This window comes from Balaenoptera borealis, assembly GCF_965194805.1.
Source record: "Balaenoptera borealis genome assembly, chromosome: 2".
Lineage (NCBI taxonomy): Eukaryota > Metazoa > Chordata > Mammalia > Artiodactyla > Balaenopteridae > Balaenoptera > Balaenoptera borealis.
In genome coordinates, this window is record NC_138867.1 from 79770879 (window position 1) to 79794017 (window position 23139).

Consider the following 23139-nt stretch of genomic DNA (forward strand, 5'->3'; position numbering starts at 1 on the left):
CTCTCCCCAGCCTGCCCACCCTTCAGTCAGAATGAGAAGCCCCTCCAGGGATCCAACAGCACTCTTGGAATACATCTGCTGGCCACTGCCCTCATCGCATGGTCATTGTGGATTTATTTGTCTGTGTTTCCTACTAGACTGTAAGGTCCTTGAGTGCAGAAGGTCCCTGTTACCTCCACAGAACCTGACACATAGCAGGCATCCTGTTACTGAGTAAATAAAGAAATAAAATACAGGCATCCCCCCAGGTTTTATTGTACCTTACTTTATTGCGCTTTGCAAAGATTGTATTTTTTACAAATTGAAGGTTTGTGGCAACCTGACATCGATCAAGTCTATAGGTGCTATTTTTCCAACAGCATTTGCTCAGTTCATATCTCTATGTCACATTTTGGTAAATCCTGCAATATCTCAAACTTTTTCATTGTTATTATACTTGTTATGGTGATCTATAATCAGTGATCTTTGATGTTACCATGGTAATTGGATTTGTTTTTGTATTTTTAAACTAATGCATGCACATTACTTTTTTAGACTTGCTATTGCACACTTAATAGATTACAGTACAGTGTAAACATAACTCTTGTTTTCACTGGGAAACAAAATATTCATGTGACTCACTTTATTGTGATATTCGCTTCATTGCAGTGGTCTGGAACCAAACCTGCAATATCTCAGAGGTATGCCTCTACTTAGAATATGTGCAAATAAAAATGTAGCAAAAGGTGTCATATATATTTAAAACGAGCTTCCCCAAGATGCTCAAACGCTGGTCATGGTATCAAAGTTCCAAATTCCTCACTGACTGCAAGAGAAAGTGAAAACATCATCCTCTTCTTCAACTTCTTTGAAATTCTTCTTTACTTACAATCATTAATGTGCTGTTTAGCCTGTAATTGTTCTGCTTATATGAGTTCTGATTCTTGAGCAAAGCCTGAAGGCTGAAGTCATTCATTCTCTTACAGATTTTGGTATCAACTGTATCAGGAGCATAGTGTGGCTGCTGAATAAATAAGTTAATACATGGATTGATTACTCCGGACCTTGGACCAGAGGCTCCAGCCAGGTGGGTGGGCTCCATTTCATTTCCTGATCTGTCCCCACCCTTTCTTCTTCTGACCACGTCCCACCAGCCAGCCAGCCCTTTCAAGCCTCCTTTCCCTTCCTATAATCCCCCAAACCCACAGAACCCCAAATTCCAAAAGCACATTTGTACTTATTCACACACTGTATGTCTTTCAGTGCCACCCAAATGATCATGTGTTACAAATGCCATATGACTTAAGCTAAACTCTAAGTTCCTGGAGGGCAGGAAATATGTATTTTAACCTTTATATTGCTCTCTCTATAGTTCCTTTCACTGTGCTTTACGTGGAAGCCTTTCAAAACATAAAACTAACTGGTTTAAGTTCAATTTTAAATACTCTGTTAGAAAATACCTCAAACTTTAATGGGAACAGTTCTTCCAGAGTCAGAATAATGTACTCGGGGATCCTGAATCTAGACCCTCTAGGATCCTGCGATAGATGCTTCCAGTTCCTGGGCCTGGAGGTGGGGCTATTATCTCACCTCTTTAGTTCTGTGTTTGCTTAAATTACTGTAGGTGTTTGGTCACAATTATAAAAGCATTTTTCATGCTTATGACATATTTTCCCTAATTATAAATGTAATTGAGGCCACCAATCAATTTTTCTTGAATGGACAATCATAGGCCCCATATCCAAGTTGATTCATTTCTACGTATAAATTCCTGTCCTACCGCCTGTTTGTTGGAAATATCAGATACATAGATCGTAAGTGGAACCCTTTAAGAGGAATTGAGTTTAAATCATTTCTCCCTGCTGCCCCCATTAGGAATGAGGCTAGCCAATCCCTTGAATAAACAGAATTCAGAATCCCTAAAAATGAGAAGGGAGAAGGAAACAAGAATTCGATTCTGCCAAATGCCATGCACCATTGACCAATCTTTCCTTACAACCTGCCCCCTCTCTTTCCAACGGTCTAAAACACAACATGGAAGACAGCAGTGACCTTGAGTCCCAAACTGTCAATGCCATTGCAGGGTAACAAGTTTTCTTGTCAGATCTGAGCCCAAACCGGCAGCAACTACAGGCAGACAATCGCTGCAGAGGAGCGTTTTCTAGTCAGGCTTGTTATATTTCACTTCAGGCTTGTTACATTTCACAGCCCCAAACCAGGAAGTGCTGTTTAAAATGAGCCAAAGACAAAAGCAATCCAGCCTCCAAAACAAAATTCGGCAGTCTCCAGAAAGCCTATAGGGGTTTAAACTTGGGACTGTTCTTTGGTTTCGATTGGAACCTAAGGCTTCCTCCACATAAAACATCATTAAACTTTCAAAATTGCCCCCCCAAAGTAAAATGACATAAAACATACACAGGCGCGCGCGCGGCACACGCACGCACGCACACACACACACACACACACACACCCCAATTTGGTTTTGTAATACGCTTCCTAATCCAGATGGTCCAGGCTTGGGCCCGATTTCAGTTGGTAAATTCTTCTCCTAGCTAAACCAGGGCAGATTGCAGAAAAGGTGTCTAATTCTTGAAATTCTTAGGGTGGGGTATTGAGGCGTAGACGGGCCACGCCCGGGTCCCGCTCTCCCGTTGCACAACTGCAAGCCAAGTCTGGGCAAGTCGAAGGAGGAACCCCGCGACCTCCAGCCCCGCTTCTCTGTGACCCACGGGGAACCCAGCAGTCCTAGGGTGGAGGTGGGGGCATCACTGGGAGAAGATTCGGGGCCGAGGGTGTTAAGTTGCAGGCCGGGAGCCCCGGACCGCTACAGCCCGGGCGCAGCCAGCGGCGGGCAGGAAGGGGAGGGCCCAGCGGGGTAACCCCCGAGCGGGTTCGGGGCTGGGTCGGAAAAGCTGCCTCACGGGGCGCGCCCGCCAGCCCCTCCACTCCCTCCCTCCCTCGCTCCCAACGCTCCCCGCCCGGGCCTCCCTTCCAGTCTCCGCTGCGCCCTCCCCGAGGCAGCGTTCCCCGCGGCCTCGCCATGTCCCAACCGGGCCAGAAGCCCGCCGCCTCCCCGCGGCCCCGGCGCGCTGCGGCGGCCCGCCACACCCAGGAGGTGAGTGGCACTTGCGCCGGAGCCGCAGGGCTGAGCGCAGGGAGGACCCCGGCCCCGGAGCCGTGGGCCGCCTCCTTGGGGGTAGCCCGCCTGGCCTGCTGCCCCGTGCGCCCCCTCCCGAGCCTGAGAAGGACTTGGGACTCAGAACCCGCCTCTGGGCAGGTGACTGGAGGTGGCTGGGTGCTGCCGGGCCTGGGCCAAGTGTATTGGGCACGGCGCAAGCCAGATTGGAGTTGGCCTGCGCTGGGAAAAGTTGATTGATGAGACTGGGGTGAAAAGCGGTTGAGGGTAAAAGGGGAATACATTTCATTCGGGACCCCGAACTGGGTGCGGTAGTTCAACTAAAAGTCGGGTCTTCCGCGTAAAGTCCGGGCTGCAGGGCGTGGCTGCCGGGAGAAATAACACTTCTTCCCTAACCAGCCTTGCGCCAAATTGGGCGGGGCGGGGTCAACCCGGCGGGGCAGGGCCGATGTAGGCCCCGCCCAGGTGCCGCCCCCGCTGACAGCTGTGGGGCTTGAAAAGCTCAGCGCCAGCCAGGTCTGGGGCAGGTGGAGTGCGAGCCCGGCCCCTGCTGCGCTGCACCCCGTGTCCTCTCCGGGTTCTCCGCCGCGCGACTCAGAACAAATCGGTTGTCACCATGGCATTCGCAAGCTGGTGGTACATGACGGTAAACTGGAGCGATCGTGCCTGGGCAGGACCGGAAACGGAATGGGCTTTGCCTTTCTGGGCGTGCAGGCGAGGTTATTGTGCAGGGTTTGGCGGGGAAAGGGTGGGGACCAGGTGCGACGTCCTCTCAGACCTTCAGTTTAGGCTCCGGGAGAGGCTGAGACTCACCCTGCGGTGGTATGTGCGAGCGAGCTCCGACGTGCAAGTCGGTGCGAGCAGACGCACCAGACTCAGCTCACGCTCACGAGTTGAATGGAACCGAATTGTTGCTGGAGGAATTCCGCCCTTGGACGCGGATTCCTGGATGAACTCAGACTCAGATCGAAAGAGCTCAGATCTAGTATTTGTTTTTAAGTCATAAGTAAATCTCAAAACTTTTAGAGGCATGTTGTTGGACGTGCATTCTCCAGCGCAAAGAAGAGGCAGCCAGGATTGGGGGCAAGGAGAAAATCCAAAACTCCAAGGAGCAGAAGCGACCGAGATCAAGACCCTTGTTGAGAATGAGAGAGAAAGAGGGAGAGAGAGACAGAGAGAGAGCCCACTGCTCTGTACTTTATTACTTGGATGAGGGGCAGAGATGTTCCGTTTGTTTAGTGCATTGAATGCTTGTCCAACCAATTAGGTGTGATAGCCAGTCAAGCTGGTACTTGTAATGTTTTGAACCAGGAAGCGTGATTTAACATTACGATGCTTTCCAAAAAAAAATACACAAATTTTGTTGACAGAAAGAATAAAAATATTTATATCCCATTGATTTATGGTGAGAACTTAAAAAAATAGTTAAAGTACACCTCTCTCTCGGCATGTGGTATTGGGAAAAGCAAGGGTGTTGTAATAAGATAGTATTTAGAGAGAAACGTTGTGCTGGAATCAGTAAAATGTCCCTTTTCAGCCAATGGCCATTCACTGAGCACCTACTAAGTGGCAGACCCAGTGCTAGCCTCGAAGTGGAAAACAAGACAGAGTTCTTGTTCTCAAAGGACAATGAGTCAACCTTTTTGAACCTGTTTCCACATCTATAAAATGTGGGTGATAACAGGTACCACATAAGGGTTGGTGAAGACTATTTACATTCATGAATCAAAGTACCATACCCATATACCTTTTTTTTTTTTGAATTTTATTTTTTTATACAGCAGGTTCTTATTAGTCATCAGTTTTATACACATCAGTGTATACATGTCAATCCCAATCGCCCAATTCATCACACCACCATTGCCACCCCACCCCCCGCGGCTTTTCCCCCTTGGTGTCCATACATTTGTTCTCTACATCTGTGTCTCAACTTATGCCCTGCAGACAGTTGTTTTAAAGTTTTTATCTAGTATATCTGCCATCTGCTCTTTCTCAAGGACAGTTTCCGTTTTTTTGTTTGTTTGTTTGTTTGTTTTCCCCATTGAATGGGCAATAATTCTCTGTTTCTTTGCATGCCTTGTGAGTTTTTAGATTTAAAACTGGACATTTGAATCTAATAATATGAAAGCTTTGGGAATCAAATTCTTCTCCTTCCCCAGGGTTTGCTGTCTTGTTTTGCTTTGTTTTGTTTTTGATTGTCATAGGCTGTTTTTTGTGCTGAGGTTCAGCCAAAAGTGTACGCTTAGGAGCTTCTCAGGTCTTTTCTGATCCTGCACTTTCCCTGGGCATGAGCAATCAGTGATCAGAATACAGATCCCCAGTATTTGGAGGACAGAGTCCTTTTTGCCTTTCTGGTTCCAAGCTGCATGCTCTAATGCACAACTGCTTGCTGTGAGTTGGGGATGGGAAATGCGCAGCTGCTGCTGAGCTGAGCTGAAATTGATGGAAATTAACCAAAACTTACCATTTAAACCTTCCCCTGGAAGTTGCAAGTCTTTGATAGACTCCAGAATTTCAAAATAGTTATATCAGACTGATTCTGCCAGGTAGATTTTCGTCTAGATGGGAAGATGGATTCCTGGTGCCTCCTACTTCACCATCGTCCCAGAATCCTCTCTTTAAATTGTTTTAAGGATTGAAATCCTATTAATGTGATTCTAAAGCTCTGTTCTTCAAGTTATCTCATAAAAACTTACCCAGAAAGCTTTATAGCTACCATAAAGGGAAAAAAATCAAGTGTCTTTCAGTTAAGAAAAATGTAAAATAACTCCATCCAATGAGTACCTTTTATGTAAGTGCCTCCTCAGATGGGAGAGTCATTTAACCCAAGAAGAAAATGGGTCTGTGGTTAGAGTTTTCCTAAAATGTATGGACTTCATTCTGACTGTGGAGAACTTATAGAACACAAAAATGATTCGGTAAAGGCCAAAGGTGTTCACAGGTGCTTATTGTCCGCCTACTATGTGTCACGTTTTGTACTGGGTGCCGTGGACACAAAAATAGTGCTGACAGTACGTTTCTGGTTTTTTCTTGCATTTCTCTTAGATAAAAATCACAAGCACATCCTAATGACTGCTATAAAAGCAACAAAGTAACTATTGAAATTCTCATGGCATCATCTTTGACTTAGAGGAAGTTCAAAAAGCCTTACTGCAGGTGGACCCCCTAAGCTAAACATGGCAGAAAGGCAGTCAATGCTACTTCTGAAAACTGGACAAAAAGAGGGTGTGCCCTTACCCTGCCACCTGGCCATATCCACCAGAATGTTGAAATATTAGAGAAAAGTGTATGGAGTTCAGGTGAAATATGGGGATTTCAGAATTATAGTTAGGCAGTTAATCTTTAATATGTGTCTTCTTTTATGAGAAGCCCAAAGAAGGTTATCCTATATTTCTATGGTTTGATAACAAATGTTTTTAGAGAAGAAGAAAGATATAATGCATCACACTTACTTACTTTTTTAAAATAATTATTCTCCCCACAACACCTAGCCCACAGTGGCTACTCACTGATTATTTTTTTAGTAAATGAGCTCTTATGTGCCACTGGACACATATGCACACACACATGCACCACACCCTTACGAAGTATTTTATAGCATGGGAATTGCACATTAAATGTTATCCCTGTGACCAGCTTGGTATATGTTGTTTGAAAAATGAATTATCTATTCCCTGTGTACTTTGTTTCCTTATTTGTAATATGGAAATATGAGACTAATATAATACAGTGTCATGAAATGGGCAAAGTACTAAACATAAACTTATCAGATGAATCTGGTTCCTCTGTACTTATGAAAAGTAAAAAACTAAATTCTCTGCTGTATTATTTACCGCCTTAGAAAATGAAACCTTAAACGTTTGCTTACTTCTCATATTCATTTTATTGTATCATAATTAACCACAATCAGATTGATGCCAGAGAAAAAGAAGGGAGTGCAATAACTTTTATTGTATTCTTAAAATGAACGAGGCAATGGGCCAGGCTCCTCATTAATATCAGCTTGTTTCATAAGTAAGCCAGCCCCTGGGGTAGACACCATTACCTCCATTTTACAAGGAGAAAACGGAAAGTTTAAATTATTTGCTGAAGGTCACATAGCCTTTCAGACCCACACTCCTTCTGTCTTATTAGAGTTTGTCAGGGAATGGAATGCAGGGAGTTGGTTACCCAGGTAACAGAGAGGCTGGGAAGCCAACTGGGGTGGATGAGGCAAAGCAGAGATTAGAAAGCTCGGGAAGCTGCTACCATTCCTAGACTGGAAAGAGAGAGGAAGAAGCAGGATCACCCTGCAGAAGCTGAAACCACCGCTGGCCCGTCCTGCAGGAGACCCTACTGGAGGGAGCCGGTACACATCCCTGCTACACCAGCTGACCAGGGTCAGGGCAAGGAATCCACCTGAGGGCAAACGGGTCCACATCTACACCAGGGAGACTGTCTTAAAGCAAAATCAGCTTTATATCTTGGGCCTTCTGTTTGTTTGCTGAACAGTCTTGTTTCAGAAAGCAGAATACATACAAAAATAGATTTTAAGGGATTTTGCAGGAAATATCAATTTGCACATTGTCTCTTAATTTTTCAAGCTATTTTTTTTCAACTTTTAAAATCTTTTATCTTGTTTACTAACCTGAAAAGAACGAATGTACTTCTCAGGGAACTTTTAGAGGTTTGTTGAAATGCAGTCATTCAATCATGAATTATTTGTCACATCCTCACCATAGGACTAGAAAAAAAAATAATATAGTTTACCATCTGGGGACTTCCCTGGTGGTGCAGTGGTTAAGACTCCACGCTCCCAATGCAGGGGGCCCAGGTTTGATCCCTCATCAGGGAACTAGATCCCACATGCATGCCGCAGCTAAGAGTTCGCATGCCACAGCTAAGGAGCCCGCCTACCGCAACTAAGGAGCTGGCGAGCTGCAACTAAGGAGCCCACCTGCCACAACTAAGACCCAGCTCAACCAAATAAATAAATAATAAAATAAATAAATATTAAAAAAAATTTACCTTCTGGCTGAAAAGGCAAAATATACATTTATGAAATAATCAGTAAGCAGGAGCGTATACAATGAAGTGCTAATTTGTTTGCTTTACTAAGAAACTAGAGACTAATATGCAATGTGAAGGCATGGTGTGCCATTAATAGGGCTAGTCAGGAAATGTTGGGTTGGACACAGGGCAGTGGGTTCCTGCACTGAGCAATTGGTTTACCCAGGAGGCCCCAAGCTGCCCTGGCCTGCCTGACCTGGGGAAGCTCCCATGGGTGCCGACTCAGTGGGGTGATTGGAGGAGCAGAAACCTCCACTTCCTGTTGTGGTGCCCACAGATCTCCTCTCCAAACAGTGGTTTCCAATCCTAGCTGCATATTAGAATCAGCTGGGGAAGTTTAGGAAAATATATCTGTGCCCAGGCTCCCCCTGGACAAACTAAATCTAAATCCCTGGACTCTGGTTTGAGTGTTTCCAAAAGTGCTCTGGGCGCTTGTGACCTGCACTGAAAGATTAGACCCGTAGCTAAATGAAGGCTTTCTGATCCTTAGGAAGCAACCAACACCCCCCTTCCCTGACAAGCCTTTGTCTCTGTGTGCAGTGGTGGAGCAGTGAGGGAGCTGAGCTGTGTGCACTAGAGTCCAGAGGGCACCAAGATTTCATTGCTTCGTGATTTTGCCACAGCTATCACTGGACACGCAAATATTGACCTCAACTGTCATTCTCCAAGTTGCAGAAGGAAAATCTTCAAGCTGTTTTCAAATAACCTTTCCTGTTTTCTTAAACAGCTTTATTCAGACATAATTCATAATTTATCCATTAAAACATACAACTCAGTATTTTTTAGTATATTCTCAGGGTGGTCCAAGCATCACCTCGATTTAATTTTACAATGTTTTTGTCACCCCCTAAAAGAAACTCAGTACCTTTTTTAAAAAAAATTAAGCAGAGGCATTTCAGAAGCACACTAGCTTTTGGTGCTCTTTCACAGCTGAGCTTGGACTTGCAGAAGCTCATTTTTTGTCTGTCTTCTTTCTTTTTTAATATGTGTAGAAGTTTGATTTTTATCTTATCCTGTGGTGTATACCCTTGTCTGTGCATGTATCAGGGTGTATCTGGGTAACGATGGGTAGGGTGTCCCAAATGCTCCAGAGTCGAAGACTGGCGCCGGCACAAATCCTTGGCTGGGTGAGAGCACAGCTCCAAGCTTTCCTGCTCCTTGCTCCTGCTGATTTCCTGACAGGTTTATGAGTTTGCTATGGCAGAAAATTTTATGCATATTAATGTTATCTTCTAGAACGAGGACAAAGGACAGCTGTACTTACCAAATATGTAGTGATGCCAGGAGGTGGAAACAGTTTGGAAAATTATTCCTTTTTGAGGCAAGATAGAAAAACTTTATCTGATATTTTCCCTGCCTCTGAACTCCTGTCACTCCATAAATATATGTATTTTAGAGAGAAAAGGCTGTCTACATGTTTACTTCAGGGTAATAAATCATAATATATGTTTGCCAACAAGCAGGAAGCAGAGTGGGACCTTGCGGAGAGCATGGAACCTTGCTCTAGACGAGAGCCAGTTGCCTTTTTAAGTTTTCTCATTTGTAAAATGGAATAATCATACTTCCTACAAGTAAATGAGGCACTCAAAACAGTATGCTCAGTGGATATTGTTGTTATTAGGTATTACCTATATCTAATCTGAAAAAAGTATAGAATTGGTGATAAGAAATGAATGTGATATCACAGTTCTAAATTTACCAGTTCTGGAAGGAGACAGATTGGGTAAATCTGCGTCATTGTAGACCCATCCCTCTCCAATTCTCTCTCCAAATGTTGAATAGTTCTTCCCCCTAGTCTAACCTTTAAGAATCTTTTGCTTACCAATTATTCTAAAACTTATCAATTACCATCTAGCTCTGATATATATATGTGGGCTTTTAAATGCCTCCTGTTTTTTCAAGATCCATTAATTACTCAATACCGATTGCTCTCAACTGTGGACAAACTCTTGACTAGGACATCTGGGTAAAACAAGCCCTGCAGAGAGCTTCATTCACCAAGCTGCTGTAGTCTGCCTGCTTTTCTGTGGGGTCTACCCACTAATCCATGAGAGGCTTTTGTTTGGGGAAGAATTTTCCATTCATGAAAGTGATTTCTTTCTAGTTTTTTATGCAAAGAACTACTGAAAGATTTCACCCACATGTCTAATATTGCTTGGCCTTTTTCTTTTTTATTTTACAAAAATATCTGTTGATATGATCAAAGGGAATATTATCTTATTTCATTTATCATAGTATAGTGACAAACAATAGATTTGAAGTCAGAAAACCTGCTCTGCAAACTTTTCTTATTTACTAGGTGTATGTCCTTACTAAAAGCACATCACATGACTTTTATTCTTAGTTTTCTTAATCCATGAAATCACATGAGCCTCTTTTTTTGTATCAGATAAAAGTGTATATGAAAGAGCCTTGTAAATAATAAAGAATGATAAAAATTATTAATATTACTGTTATTGCCATTCTTTTTAATTCGAATAACTTTAGTGACCTACATATTCAGGTTGTGATTCAGCTCTAGAGAACATAATGGGATTTTATGTTTCGATTTAACTAAAGGTCACTGGGGTCGAACCCAATGGTGAGCTTTTTATTTTCTTATATTTAGGTTCCTTTCCCCACTTTCTTGCACGTCCCACATGCGCAAGAAATGAAATAATTCTTTGTCCCCCCTTTTCAGGAACATACAATTTTTTTTCATTTCTCAAAAAAATTCAATAATCTTCATGGCTTCTTTTATCTTATCAAAACAAATGAACATGTAAGCTACTTGAAGCTTTCATGTACCACGTAAAACTACTTCCTTTCATCACCAGTGTTCTAGTGAGAAAAATAATTCTGTTTCAGAACATAATGAAATTCTAAAGCCATAGTTAATGAAAGTTGCAGGTATGGTCTTTCCAATGCAGGGTTTATCTTTCTGTGTTGGTAAATACTCAGACAGAAAGAACTCCAGAGAATTTCCAAGAGCCACTGAAAGTGACGGTTGATAAGGGGTGGCCCTCCCTTGAGCTCATGCTGAACTGAGGCTTAAGTAATGGCTTAGGCTTAGCATGGTCCTCAGACAGCATATCTCCATGAGGAGCCAGGTGTCTCTTATGCTGGCAATTTGGGCTTTAAAATTCCATGAGACATTCTGTAGGAGATGAGATGCCACCTTAGCATCACCATCAGATCTATGTCTGGTTAATTACAGACTGATTTTCTACATCCCAAATGAATGTCTGTAGCTTCCCTTAATTTTTGAAGGCCACCTACGTCGGTGTAGAATTATCAACAGTTCTCAGGAGGAAGATGAAAGGGATCCTTGTTTTTACCGTCTATATATTTAGCCTTTTGGGATTAAAGTCACTATTATATTATCTTGTGTCACCTCCCTCTATTAAACATTATCTTTTTAAATACTTTTATAGCATGCCGATGGAAAAACCAGTGGATCGCCTTCAAAGTCAGGAGAAAAGAGAGGATCAGATGAGGTAATTTCCACGATACTTGATTTTCATTTTCTCTAGTTTTTAAATTGTGAATTCTGTCTTGAAGTAAATAATGAGGTAGCAAATATCTCCTACTGGAATATTGGCAAATTTAATTTTAACTAAGATTTGATTCAACACTATAAGTGGAAATCATTAAAAATAAATTTAAAAAATAAAGTGTTCCTTGGAGAGGAACATCTAGAAGTAGTTTCCATTTCGGAATAGAACTCAGTTATTTAGGGTGTTTTCCCTGTAGAAATTGGTGAATCTTAACTGTTTTTTGTTTGTTGGTTGGTTTGTTTTGGTGAACAAAACATGTAGGAGGGGAAACCAAATGCTATAGTTGAAAAGGAAATCTTTTTTTATGAGAGTCACTGTGAAAGGAGAACAGTGATAACCTAGATTAAACCAGTCATTCAGGTTCATAAACAAAAGGGAGAGAAAAGGACTATTTTTACTTGGATCCATTCTGTGGAAATACTAGTAAAACCAAACCTCCTCACTTTGAGATGGGTTTTCTTTGAGCCTGTGAATTTCTCCTTTCACTGAATGATGCCCCGTTATGTGCACTGTTATCGTGGCCTGGTCTCCATGGAAGAGTCATGTGAAAGTGCTGTCCTCCAGAAGGGTACTGGGCTTGCCTTCCTTTTTCTGCTTTTCACATTTTAAATCTCAATGGAACATTCATCTTCATTCAGTAGAAATTGTTATCATCATTTCCAGTTTGTAAAAGAGCCAGGTCCTGAAATGTAGCTGGAAATTTAGAAAGCAAAAAGTGATCATTTTATTTTTCTCTATATTATTAACGTGTTTCCAGAAATCTGGAATCTAGCTCCTCTTTCTGCTTAGTTCCTGCAGTTTTGAAATATTCAGTATATTTCAATATATTCAGTATGAAGAAGGCCATTATGACTAGAACTTGCTATGAATTCTGCACTAAGGTTTTGTCCACAGCTGTCTATTATTGTTTCCATTACCAACACCCATGAAAATATATTTTAGATTATTTCTTACCACGCAAATTTGCAGTAAGTTTTTGTACCCATGGAAGGCAAGATTTCTTTACAAAGTAAAAATAAATTTTTATTAAGATTTTATCCTGCTTCTTGGTTATATTATTTAAACATTTTTTCCTTGGGAAAAATACCACATTTTCCCCCTTTTACTAGCATGAAAATCTATATAATATCACTCAGTTCCCCATCAACCCTACTCTTTAAATATATTCCCAGATAAGTTAAGTTATCTATCAAATAGTTTCCTGTTTGAAAACTATAGTGTCTCTTTATTCTCCAGAGTAGGAAATAATGTTTTTAGATATTATTCTCTATTAATATTTATCAAGTTTAAACTATTTGCACAAAAAAGGAAATCTTCTTTTCCAATACAATCAAGTGGATAGTGGCCTAGTTCTTATAGGATTATTCTCAACAACTATGTTATTTTGTGGAAGCTTAAATATTACGCCTTGAATGTACAGGCGTTGTTGGTTTAGGCAACAACTGCCCGGTGATAGGTCTTTTATATATCCGGACTATAAAGTGCCTTATTTTCATATTTACAAAGGGCTTGGGAAAACTGATAAGTAGTCCTGTTATCAATGCAGCCAGGGGAGAATTTGCAACTTCTGTGTCAGTATGATGACTGTACTTTCAGTTTTTTGAAACTGAAAGGCTGAACTTCCACCTTGAGAGACGAAAGAAAGAATTTTTCTATCCTTTATCAGCAATTCAGGCAAGTCTGACATTGTTTCATAACACTTCTGAGAAATTCAGATTTACAACTCTTGCACTTGTGCCAGAGCCTGGTCATATCGGTCTGTTCTGCTCTGTCCCAGCTGGCAGAAGAAAAGAGAGGAGATAGAGGCTTTGCCCTGCTTCCGTGGCATAAATCACTGCAGAGATTCAGATAGTCTGAGATTGAAGATTGTTTATTATCTCACCAAATTCTGCCCATATCTATTTGATAGGGTGGACAGATGTGTGGGTGTGATAATTTGGTAGTCGAGTTATATTTCCAATATGGTCTGTCTCTAAAGAATCTCTAATTCTTTATGTCATGTGCAGTTAAGTCATTGATGACATACTATGGCCCTGGAGACAATTCAAGGAAACCATCCTACATTAGGCATTATTTTAGCCTTTATGTTCATGATTATAAAACCATGTGCAATCTGGACTTGTAATCTGCCTATCCTACCACCCACAGTCGGCTACCATCCTCTTAAGATTACCAGAGAAAAGTTTCCCAAAACAGATTCTTTCTCCCAAATATTTTCTCATCTACTGCTCTGTTGAACAAGAAGTGAGATTAAGAAGCTTAGTTTGGGTTTTTGGTAATCCATTTTCAAACTAGCGTGTACCTCCAAAGGGTGAATAACTTGCTGTCCCCAAGCATATGCAAACATACTGGTTAGGCCTCCAAGGACAAACTCGGGCCTTTGAAACAAAGTCCGTTTGAAAATGTGCTTTCTATGCTCAGGGGTACTTCTCAGTGTTTTTTCCTTCTCCCTTCATTGCTCTGCTGCATTTCATTTGGAGATGCAAAAAAAAAGGTACAGAGGAGGGCTTCAGGAAGATTTAACCAGGAGTAAAAATAATTAGGGTTAGGCAAGAACCATTATTATGTTGTCATATGTAAAAATATCTGGGGATGAATGCAGCTGTGTGAATTTCAGAGCTCTTTTTCTCCTGCTACCATTAAATAGCTCTTACTTGTCTTGCGTATGACCCCTGTTCAACCACTAAGTGATCCTAGGAGGTCTGCAGCAATTTTAATAGACTCTTGCAACTAAAATATCATTTGTCTTGTTGCATTTGCAATATACATGCTTGAGGATGGAGTTGAGTAAGTGTCTATGAGAATGTATTTTTTTTGTTTTTTATGACAATCGTTATGAACTTGTTAAGTCCTTCTCAGATGTAGAGGAATTGTAAGACCAAAAGTTGCGTGGACTAACAAGCCAAAGATAAAATGACTAGAGAGCAGGAAAAAGAAAAATGAAAACATTTATTAGTATCTTTAAATACAGTGCAACAAAGTAGCCTTCACAAATCTGCAATCAAATCTATTTGATGTATTTGACTGACACATCTGGCCACACTGGGTGAGTGTAAGCATCTTAGCAACATATTTCAGTGAAGTCCTGAGGAATGGAATTTAAAGCATATGATGGGACGTTTATATTAGGGGCTGCTGGATAAAGGGTATACAGGAACTCTCTGTACCAGCTTTGCAACTCTTCTATAAATGTAAAATTATTTCATAATAAAAAGTTAAAAATAAAACAAATAAAAACAAACAAACAAAAAATAAAGCATATGATGGGCATGATTTCACAGAGCCAGTTTTAAGAACTTCAAATTTCATAATGGATATATTTTTATGGATAAAGAAAGAGAGATAATAGAGTTGAAATTGTGCCTTAAAGGAAAAGATATTTGATAAATTTTCTTTACCATAATAACATTGGTGGCATTCTTTTCCTCAGTGTTTACCTTTCCTCCTTCAAAAGTGCATGAATAATTATTGAATGACTCCAACATTTTAAAATTTCTTTCTAACATTTTTTCTCTTGATGAAATTAGTCTTTTTTTAATCACAAAAGTAATATGTACTTGTAAAAAACAAAAGTATACCTAGTCTTACCACTTAAGTTATAACTGCTGCTATGAAATTATGTGTATTCTCAAATTAATGTGATGATATTGTGTGTTCATAATTACTATATATACTATACTGATTTTAGTAACTTTTTAATGATCATACGGCTAAAACATAACCATTGAAGAAAATTTAGAAAGTACTGACAATTTTAAAGAAAAAACACTACCATCTAGACTTCTAATACCTAGAGAGATGGCCACTATTTCCATCTTTGTGTATTTTCCTACATCTTTTTTCTATGTGTATATATTATGTTTATGCTGAGATAACAAAGGAACATCCCTAACAAGGCCTAGACTAAAAATGATAAACAATGTGCTTTGTGATAGATAAATCTTTTCCAGTCAAAAAGAGTCATCATTGTGTGTGACTTTTGAATACATAGAGAATTGTATTTAAGTACCTTGGCATTTAATATAGCATTTAATCTGGTCATTATTTTATGCTGTGTTTTTTGTTCAAGAAGTTTGCTGGGTCGGTGTTCCCACTAGCAAGTGATATAGCCGTCCTTAGCAAATTCTGGAAGAGTGCCACAGCAAATGTTATTTTAAGGGGTGATAGGTTATTACAATCTCTTGTCCGTTTTAACTGTGGGGAGTTGATTGTGGCTGGACAAGTTCATGTCCCAGTGCCAAGAAGGAGGCAAAGCTGAACAGGTGCCCCAAGGGCAGTCCCACCTGGCTTACCTAGAGATCCAGAATCGCCTGGGTGTCTGATCTGGAAGTCTAAACTCACTGAAGGAAGTTCCAAAATCCTTTTCAACTGTAGTTTCCCCATTTTTTAGTTCTAAATTTTGACTTATTTCTTCATTGACTAGAATATTTTTTAAGATAATTTTTTTCTGCGAAGGAACACGGATGGTGATTTTCTGTGTATGTGTGGATCCTAAGCATGTTTTTCTGCTGGCTTCACACAAGAAATTAGTACAAAACTGTACATTTTTGGGTAACAGTTCTGTTCCCTTGAAGTTCTGTACCTGTTGCTCCATGGTCTTCTGACTTTTTGTGCTATAGAGAAGATGTCTGGGGAAGCCTTATATTTATTTTTAGGAAGCTTGTTTTTCCTGCTTTGGTGCATATGCGGTTTCTTTTTCCTTTATTCTTACAATTTTTAAAAATTGCCAGGACGTGCCTACATATGTGTTTTTCTATTAATTTTTTTCCTGGAATGTCTATTTTTAAATTATTGCTCTTATTTTAGTTTCTTTTTAAACATACATATAATTCTGAGATTAGACATTAATTAATCACCTGCCTCAGTTTTCTCTTTGACCTTTACCTTTGCATTCTTCCGAGTTTCTGAAGTTTATCCCCCATATTTTTATTTCTGTCATCTAAATTCTGCTCCTTGAAATTTCCATTACAGGTTTAAATTTTGCCTTTTTTTCCTGTTTCATTGTATCCCTCTCTAATCTAATCTTCCCTTACCTCTCTTTATGTTTCACTCTGTTATCGTCCCATCTCCATCTGCTCTGCATCTGTAGCTCTCTACCCGGGTTTCATGAAGGTAATACCATCATGTTTCCTATTAAGGCTGCAGACTTCTTTTCTGCAATTTTCTTCTTGTAGTATATCATTTTATGAGATTTACCGTCTCTTTCAGTCTTCAGGAAAATGATGTGTCTTGCTTGACTCTGTTCCTTTGTTTCTGCGTCTTCTCACTTCTCTGATCAAATTTATTCTTGGGAACTCAGGGAAGGCCTAGGAGGCTAAAGCTTTTCTACAAACAAGAGGCCGGTGGAGGACTGGGGTGGGGGGGAGTGGGCGGTGGTCTTTCCCAGGAAGGCCCCCTAGGGTCCTGCTCAGTTACAGTTAGAGTGGAGATTTTGCCTAGATTTTGGCAATTCCCTGACTTTATTTGTTGTTTGGTAAAATTCCATCCTCTTCTGTGAGAAGATGAGTAGAAACTGCTGTCGAGATTATTTTACACTAGGAATTCCTGGCCTTGTCTCATAATGATACTCTTTAGCTTCTTGAATCAAGTCTCCTCTTTTCTAGATTTCTTCAGGCATAACCTGTGAAATAGGCTTTCGTTTCCGACTCTGTTCTGTTTATTAACTGTGTGTAGCTCCTCGTGAGTTTCAACAGACGGGCTTGAGGTTTACGAGTTTGGAGATAATCAGTTTGGAGGAGGCATTCTATGTCTCCTCTTTTCTGGGATTTCTCTGTGTGGTTTCTGGTGCATTTGCCTTCTTCTATGTGTATGTCATCGTGATAGGTTACTGCTTGCCTTTCAGTGGGTGAAACTTATTTACATAGGTATTAGACTTAGTATTTTCTTATGTGGAGCCTACCAAATGGGTCTACATGAGCAATCCATGAATTTAAGTTCAAAACCTACAGTTAAAATACCAGACATTATGTAGACATTCAAATAGCCTATTTATCCTAAGACATGTGTTCAGGTTGAGTTCTGAGAAAAATGCGGGAAGCTTATAAAATTCAGGAGAAAAATTCTTTGCCATTCTGAGACCATAGTGAGAGCATCTTCTTTCTCATGTGCTGTGGAAGCTTTGAAGAGCCACACTCCTAATCCAATTAGCCTGCCACCCACTCCATGGTTCCCACGGAAGCAGCACATTGTAGTTGCTGAGTGCAGACTCTGGAGTCCCACTGCATGGACTTGCTCCCAGCTCTGCCATTTCCTAGCTGTGTGTTCTTGGGCCAATTATTTTGCTTCACTAAGGGTACCTTCCTCATGTGTAACATGGAGATAATAATAGCCTCTACATAAGTTAATGTGAAGATCAATGAGACCAAGCATATGAAGTGTCCAGAACAGTGCCTGGGACATACGAAGTGCCATATAGATGCAAGCTGCTATTATTGTTATTATTATTACTACTATTATTATTGTTGTTGCCTTATTATTATTACTATTACTAGGCAATGAAGAGAACATTGTTTAGCAATAAAAGTGAGCCCCTTATTGATTTCTAACCAGGACTCAAATTCTTTTGTTGACTACATATTGCCAAGCCTTTCCCATTAAAACAGGAAGGAAGTGTGGTAGTTCATTAAGCTTAGTAGTCCTTTTGTTTCAAAACAACTCTGTGTAACACCCAGAAACATATGCCAATTGCTAGGAAGTACAGTCCCTCTTTAACAAAGAATATGAAAATAATGTGCTTTTAAATTAAGAATCTGTGATATACAAAATGTTATATAAGTAGTAGGGAGTGGCTAATAAAAATAGTTAAGCATTTTGCCTCTATAAAAGAACATATAAATATATCAACATTATATCATACAGCAATAAAATACCCTTCATTCTTGCACTTTCGAGTAATGAGCCTAATTGCCTAAGATCTTAGGTCCCACCAAAATTGTCTCTGAAGAGTGTACCTTATAGCATAGGAAATTGGAATCAAAGTTAACAAAATATCAAAGGAATTGAATAGGAGTTAAATTTATTGACTTTAGAATAGATCATAAGTCCTGGAAACCTGATGGACAAGTCAATTAAATATGAGTCCTGAAATATCCTGTTTTAAAGTTTATATTTTTTCAGTCTTATCTCTAGACTTTATTAGCTTCTCAAAGATACAGGAATGACTGATTGAAAGGGGATGAAAGGGATGATTACCTGAAATTGTGCCCATAGCAAGATACCTGTGTCATCTAAGGACTGAATATGTATGATTCTTGTCATAAAGTCAATAATATTTTATCATATACCAAATATACATAATAGCTTGTTATGGCCTTCCAAAAACAGTTCATTTGTGAAATCAAACTCTCTCAGCAAGTTGACATCATAAAGTCTTTTATGTTTCAATCAGCATTATTACAGAATGCTTAGTAAATGTGTAAAGCACTGATTTAGTGTCATAAAAAATTATTAAAAACTCTCTATCCCTCATCTTCTAGGACATTATGTGAGATGATGCAGTGATTCTCAAGTTTTAACATGCCTAAGAATCACCTGGAGATAGTATGAAAATTTCAGACTCCTGGACCCCATCTCCAAACATTCTGATTTATCAGATCCAAGGTGGGATCAGGGAATCAGTATTTTTACCAGTCACCGCAGGTGACTCATATCTTCTGATGGTGGTCTTCTGAGCACATTTTGAGTAACACACATAATTCTTATAGAGCGCATAACACAGTTCCTGGCACACATGAGCTTTTCTTCCTTTTTTCTTCTTCTCATTTCCTTTTTCCTTTATTTTTAAAATGCCCCCCATCGACCCCATCCCTTAGCCAACTCCGCTTTACCGTGTCCTGGGGGCAGGGAGGGTGGCTCTGAAGCACATCAAGGGTGCTGCAGTTTCAAGGGATCATTGAACCACATGGGAGGCTTTGGGTGCAGGGAGCTGGTACTTACCCTACTTCTTCCCACTTCTCCTAGGACCTTGTTCCTTCAACTATTCCCTCCTTCCTTTTACTCTTTATTTAATGACTCCTCTTTAGACTACTTATCGGTTTAGTCTTCCTCATCATAAACTATTTAAAAATATTTCTTTTGAAACCGCTCAAGCTCACATTCCATCTTCCTTTCTAACCCTCACTGCCAAAATTCTTGGTTGAAATTATCGAAGAAAAGAGTGTAGGGAGAGAAGAGAGAAACTAAAAGCAAACGTTGATAAATGCCTGCGTGGAGGATGTAGGAAGGAGAAACCAGTGAACAAGTGAAAGAAGAAGCAACTAAAGGGGCGGGGGGGAAGCTGGATGTTGCAGTGCCATCTGTGGGGAGGCTGGAAGAAGGGTCTAGGCTGATAATAGTTCTAGAATTGTGAGGGCTGAGGAAGGTGTCTTGTTTGGAGATTGGGGTATTGTAGGTTCCCTTGGGAGCTGTTCTTGTTATGTTTGACAGGGTGCTGAGTAAGTGGAGATTCTGCATAGATGACTGCTCTTCCCTTCCAATGTACATGCATTTATATAGCAAACATCAGATAAAGCAAAAAAATAAAAAATAAAAGTTGAAATCAGTGTTGATTTACACAAAAAGAGATAAGTGTGACCAAGATGGCATCACGTGGTACAGATTTCTTGGATTGTTTGCCAGATGTTTACAGGTAAATGGATTCATTTATTACAATATCAAATAAGAAAGACATTATTTGGAAAGAACTCTGGAGTGAATTCTAAACATATGTTTATCTTAATCGTTAAGAATGTAGACTTCCTGGTTCGTTTTTCACATTAGGCACCCCTGTTCTCCTTCTTTTGCAAATCAAGCCTCTTACTCCTAAGTGGTCTAATTTGAGCTCAAGATGCAGAATATTTGGACTTTAGTACATTCCAGAAATATATCACTCTGAAATCTGCAAATACAGTCTCAAAGAAAACACTTTTCTTACAGGAAACTGAAAGCTAAAGTGATCTCATATTCACATTCCAATTTTGGTTTCATATAGTGCTTGGGATAAAAATTACTTCTCTGAATACAATTCTGTTACTTTTTTTTCTGCTTACTTTCTTAAAACACTGAGTAGACTCAGTAAAGTCTGAAACCATACATCTATTTCACTGAAAAGTGAAAGCCGAGTAGAAAGCTGAATGGCTAAATTTTTAAATAATGCGTTTAAAAAATAATGAGGGTTCTTACTACCAGCTATCAGATGAGACGTTGCTGAATTATTTGTTATATAGATCTGGTAATAGCTGCCTAACTTTAAACATACAGTTCAGGGGACACCCAGTGGTTAAAAGGAGGAAATTTCTTGCTGTGGTACAGTGTTCAGTTGGAATAAAATATTTCTTGTCTCAGCAGTGACAATACATGCCGACTTTGTTTTTCTGAATGAGCATATGTTAGGAGTGTGTGTGTGTGTGTGTGTTTTAAGAAGAAAGGGCCTTGATTTTGACTTTTATATAAATTTTTTCAAATATTTGAAAACTTACAAATTATAAGATTAGAAATGTTAGAAATATGATTAAACTTTTCCTTTAATGAAGACATAAGTGGTATTTAGAAATGAGAAATAAGTGACTGAGAGTCATGAATAAGAAAAAAAATTAAATCTTTTTGACCGAGAAATTCCAATTCTAGGAATTTGTTTCAAGTACATAATCAGAGGTGTACTCGATAACTATGTACAAAGATATTCTCCATAGCTTTATTTATAATAATAACAAACTAGGGGAGAAACAAATGTACAGCCATAATGAATTGGTGAAGTTACAGCACAAACATAGTGACTAAGGCATCTTTAACACCATGCTTTGAAGAACATTTAACAATGGAGGAACATGTTTATGTTAGGTAAAGAAAAATGATGAAAGACCAACAATTCCGTGTATTTAACAGATTGTGCATATTTTTGTATTTGCATAAAAATAGAAAAATAACTGAAAGTAGTTGTCTTGATTGGTAAGATTCGGAGTAATTTACGTTTTCTTCTTACTACTTTTCTCTTTATTCTAAATGTATTTTTTTTAATCAGAGGGAAAAGAATAACAGCATAGATAATAAAAGAATAACGGAAGAGAGTGTTTTAACAATGATCAAAACTAAATTTATGCATCTGTCTGCTTAGACTTTAAAGGGAGAAGTGTTTTACATGTGAGTCTTTTTCCTTTGGAACCTTCCAGAGTAAGGCGGCTGCCGCCACCGTGTGTGTGTGCGTGCACGCGTGCATGCACATGTGCATGTGTTTGACTAGAAGTGCATTTCTTAGATATGGACAGAGAATTAGGTTTTAAGCACTAAGGCAGCTTAGAGGGGAAGGATTTTTTTTTTTTAATTTATTTTTGGCTGCGTTGGATCTTCGTTGCTGTGCACGGTCTTTCTATAGTTGCAGCGAGCGGGGGCTACTCTTCGCTGTGGTGCTCGGGCTTCTCATTGCAATGGCTTCTCTTGTTGCAGAGCACGGGCTCTAGGCGCGTGGGCTTCAGTAGTTGTGGCACACGGGCTCAGTAGTTGTGGCTTGCGGGCTCTAGAGCGCAGGCTCAGTAGTTGTGGCGCACGGGCTTAGTTGCTCCGCGACATGTGGGATCTTCCCGGACCAGGGCTCGAACCCATGTGCGCTGCATTGGCAGGTGGATTCTTAACCACTGCGCCACCAGGGAAGTCCCAAGGATTATTAATTATTTTTAATTTATGGTCCCTTGAAAATCCGATGAAAACTGATCTTTTTCTCTGAAAAGGATATACATATGTGAATACAAGAATGCAAAAAAAAAAAATATGACATACAACTTAAAGAGATTTAGAGATACACACCATCCCCACCCCTGGGGTGGGGGCAATCTTGTCGAGTAAATATATTCAGGAGGCATCATCTAATATTTTCCCAGTTGGCTTGTTGTTGATGGCTGAAATTCCACCATTAGCAACTTCCTTAAACTTTGAGTTAAGCATTGCCTTCCCTTGGGTCCTCTTTTAAATTGTGGATGTTCCTAGGAGGGATAATATATTAATTATTAACACTTTGGTGAGAAGTAGTTTAATAAGAGGGAAAACGAATTATGTAAGAACTACTTTTATAGATTTGATAAAGGTAGTAGAGAACTATCGATCATTTGATATTGATAGCTAACACATATGTAGGCATTACACACACACACACACACACACACACACGCACACACACCCCTTACAACCACCCCATTCTCCTGATGAAGAAATTGAGGCACAACTTGATTAAATAACCTGTCCAGGGTCACACAGTTATATAATAGTGGAGCCAGGATGGAACATATTTTCCAGTCTATACTTTCAACTAGTATCCAAAACTGTTCATAAAATTATCTATTTTCAGAATTCTACCTAAAGCCAACTCCATAGACTTTCTTACCACTGTTGTCAATTTTTGTAACTCACTTCTCTAACTTTTCACTGCCTTCTTTCTTCCTTGTATTATACCCTCTTTTTACTCAGGAAGAT

At 39.9% G+C, this 23139-nt stretch overlaps 1 protein-coding gene across 11 annotated transcripts in view; it reads left to right on the top strand.

The window, feature by feature from the left end:
* The first annotated feature begins 2869 nt into the window (after positions 1-2869).
* Positions 2870-23139, top strand: part of CAST (calpastatin) — a 120116-nt gene continuing 99846 nt past the window's right edge. For 7 of the 11 annotated variants that reach the window (XM_082376414.1, XM_082376424.1, XM_082376416.1 and 4 more), the window contains exons 1-2: positions 2870-3094; positions 11578-11640. In XM_082376414.1, the coding sequence (XP_082232540.1) occupies positions 3020-3094; positions 11578-11640 (138 nt within the window). In that variant the 5' untranslated portion in view covers positions 2870-3019. Of the gene's footprint in view, positions 3095-3605; positions 3762-11577; positions 11641-23139 lie in introns of those variants that run through there. The other 4 variants (XM_082376420.1, XM_082376425.1, XM_082376415.1 and 1 more) reach the window with 1 other exon arrangement.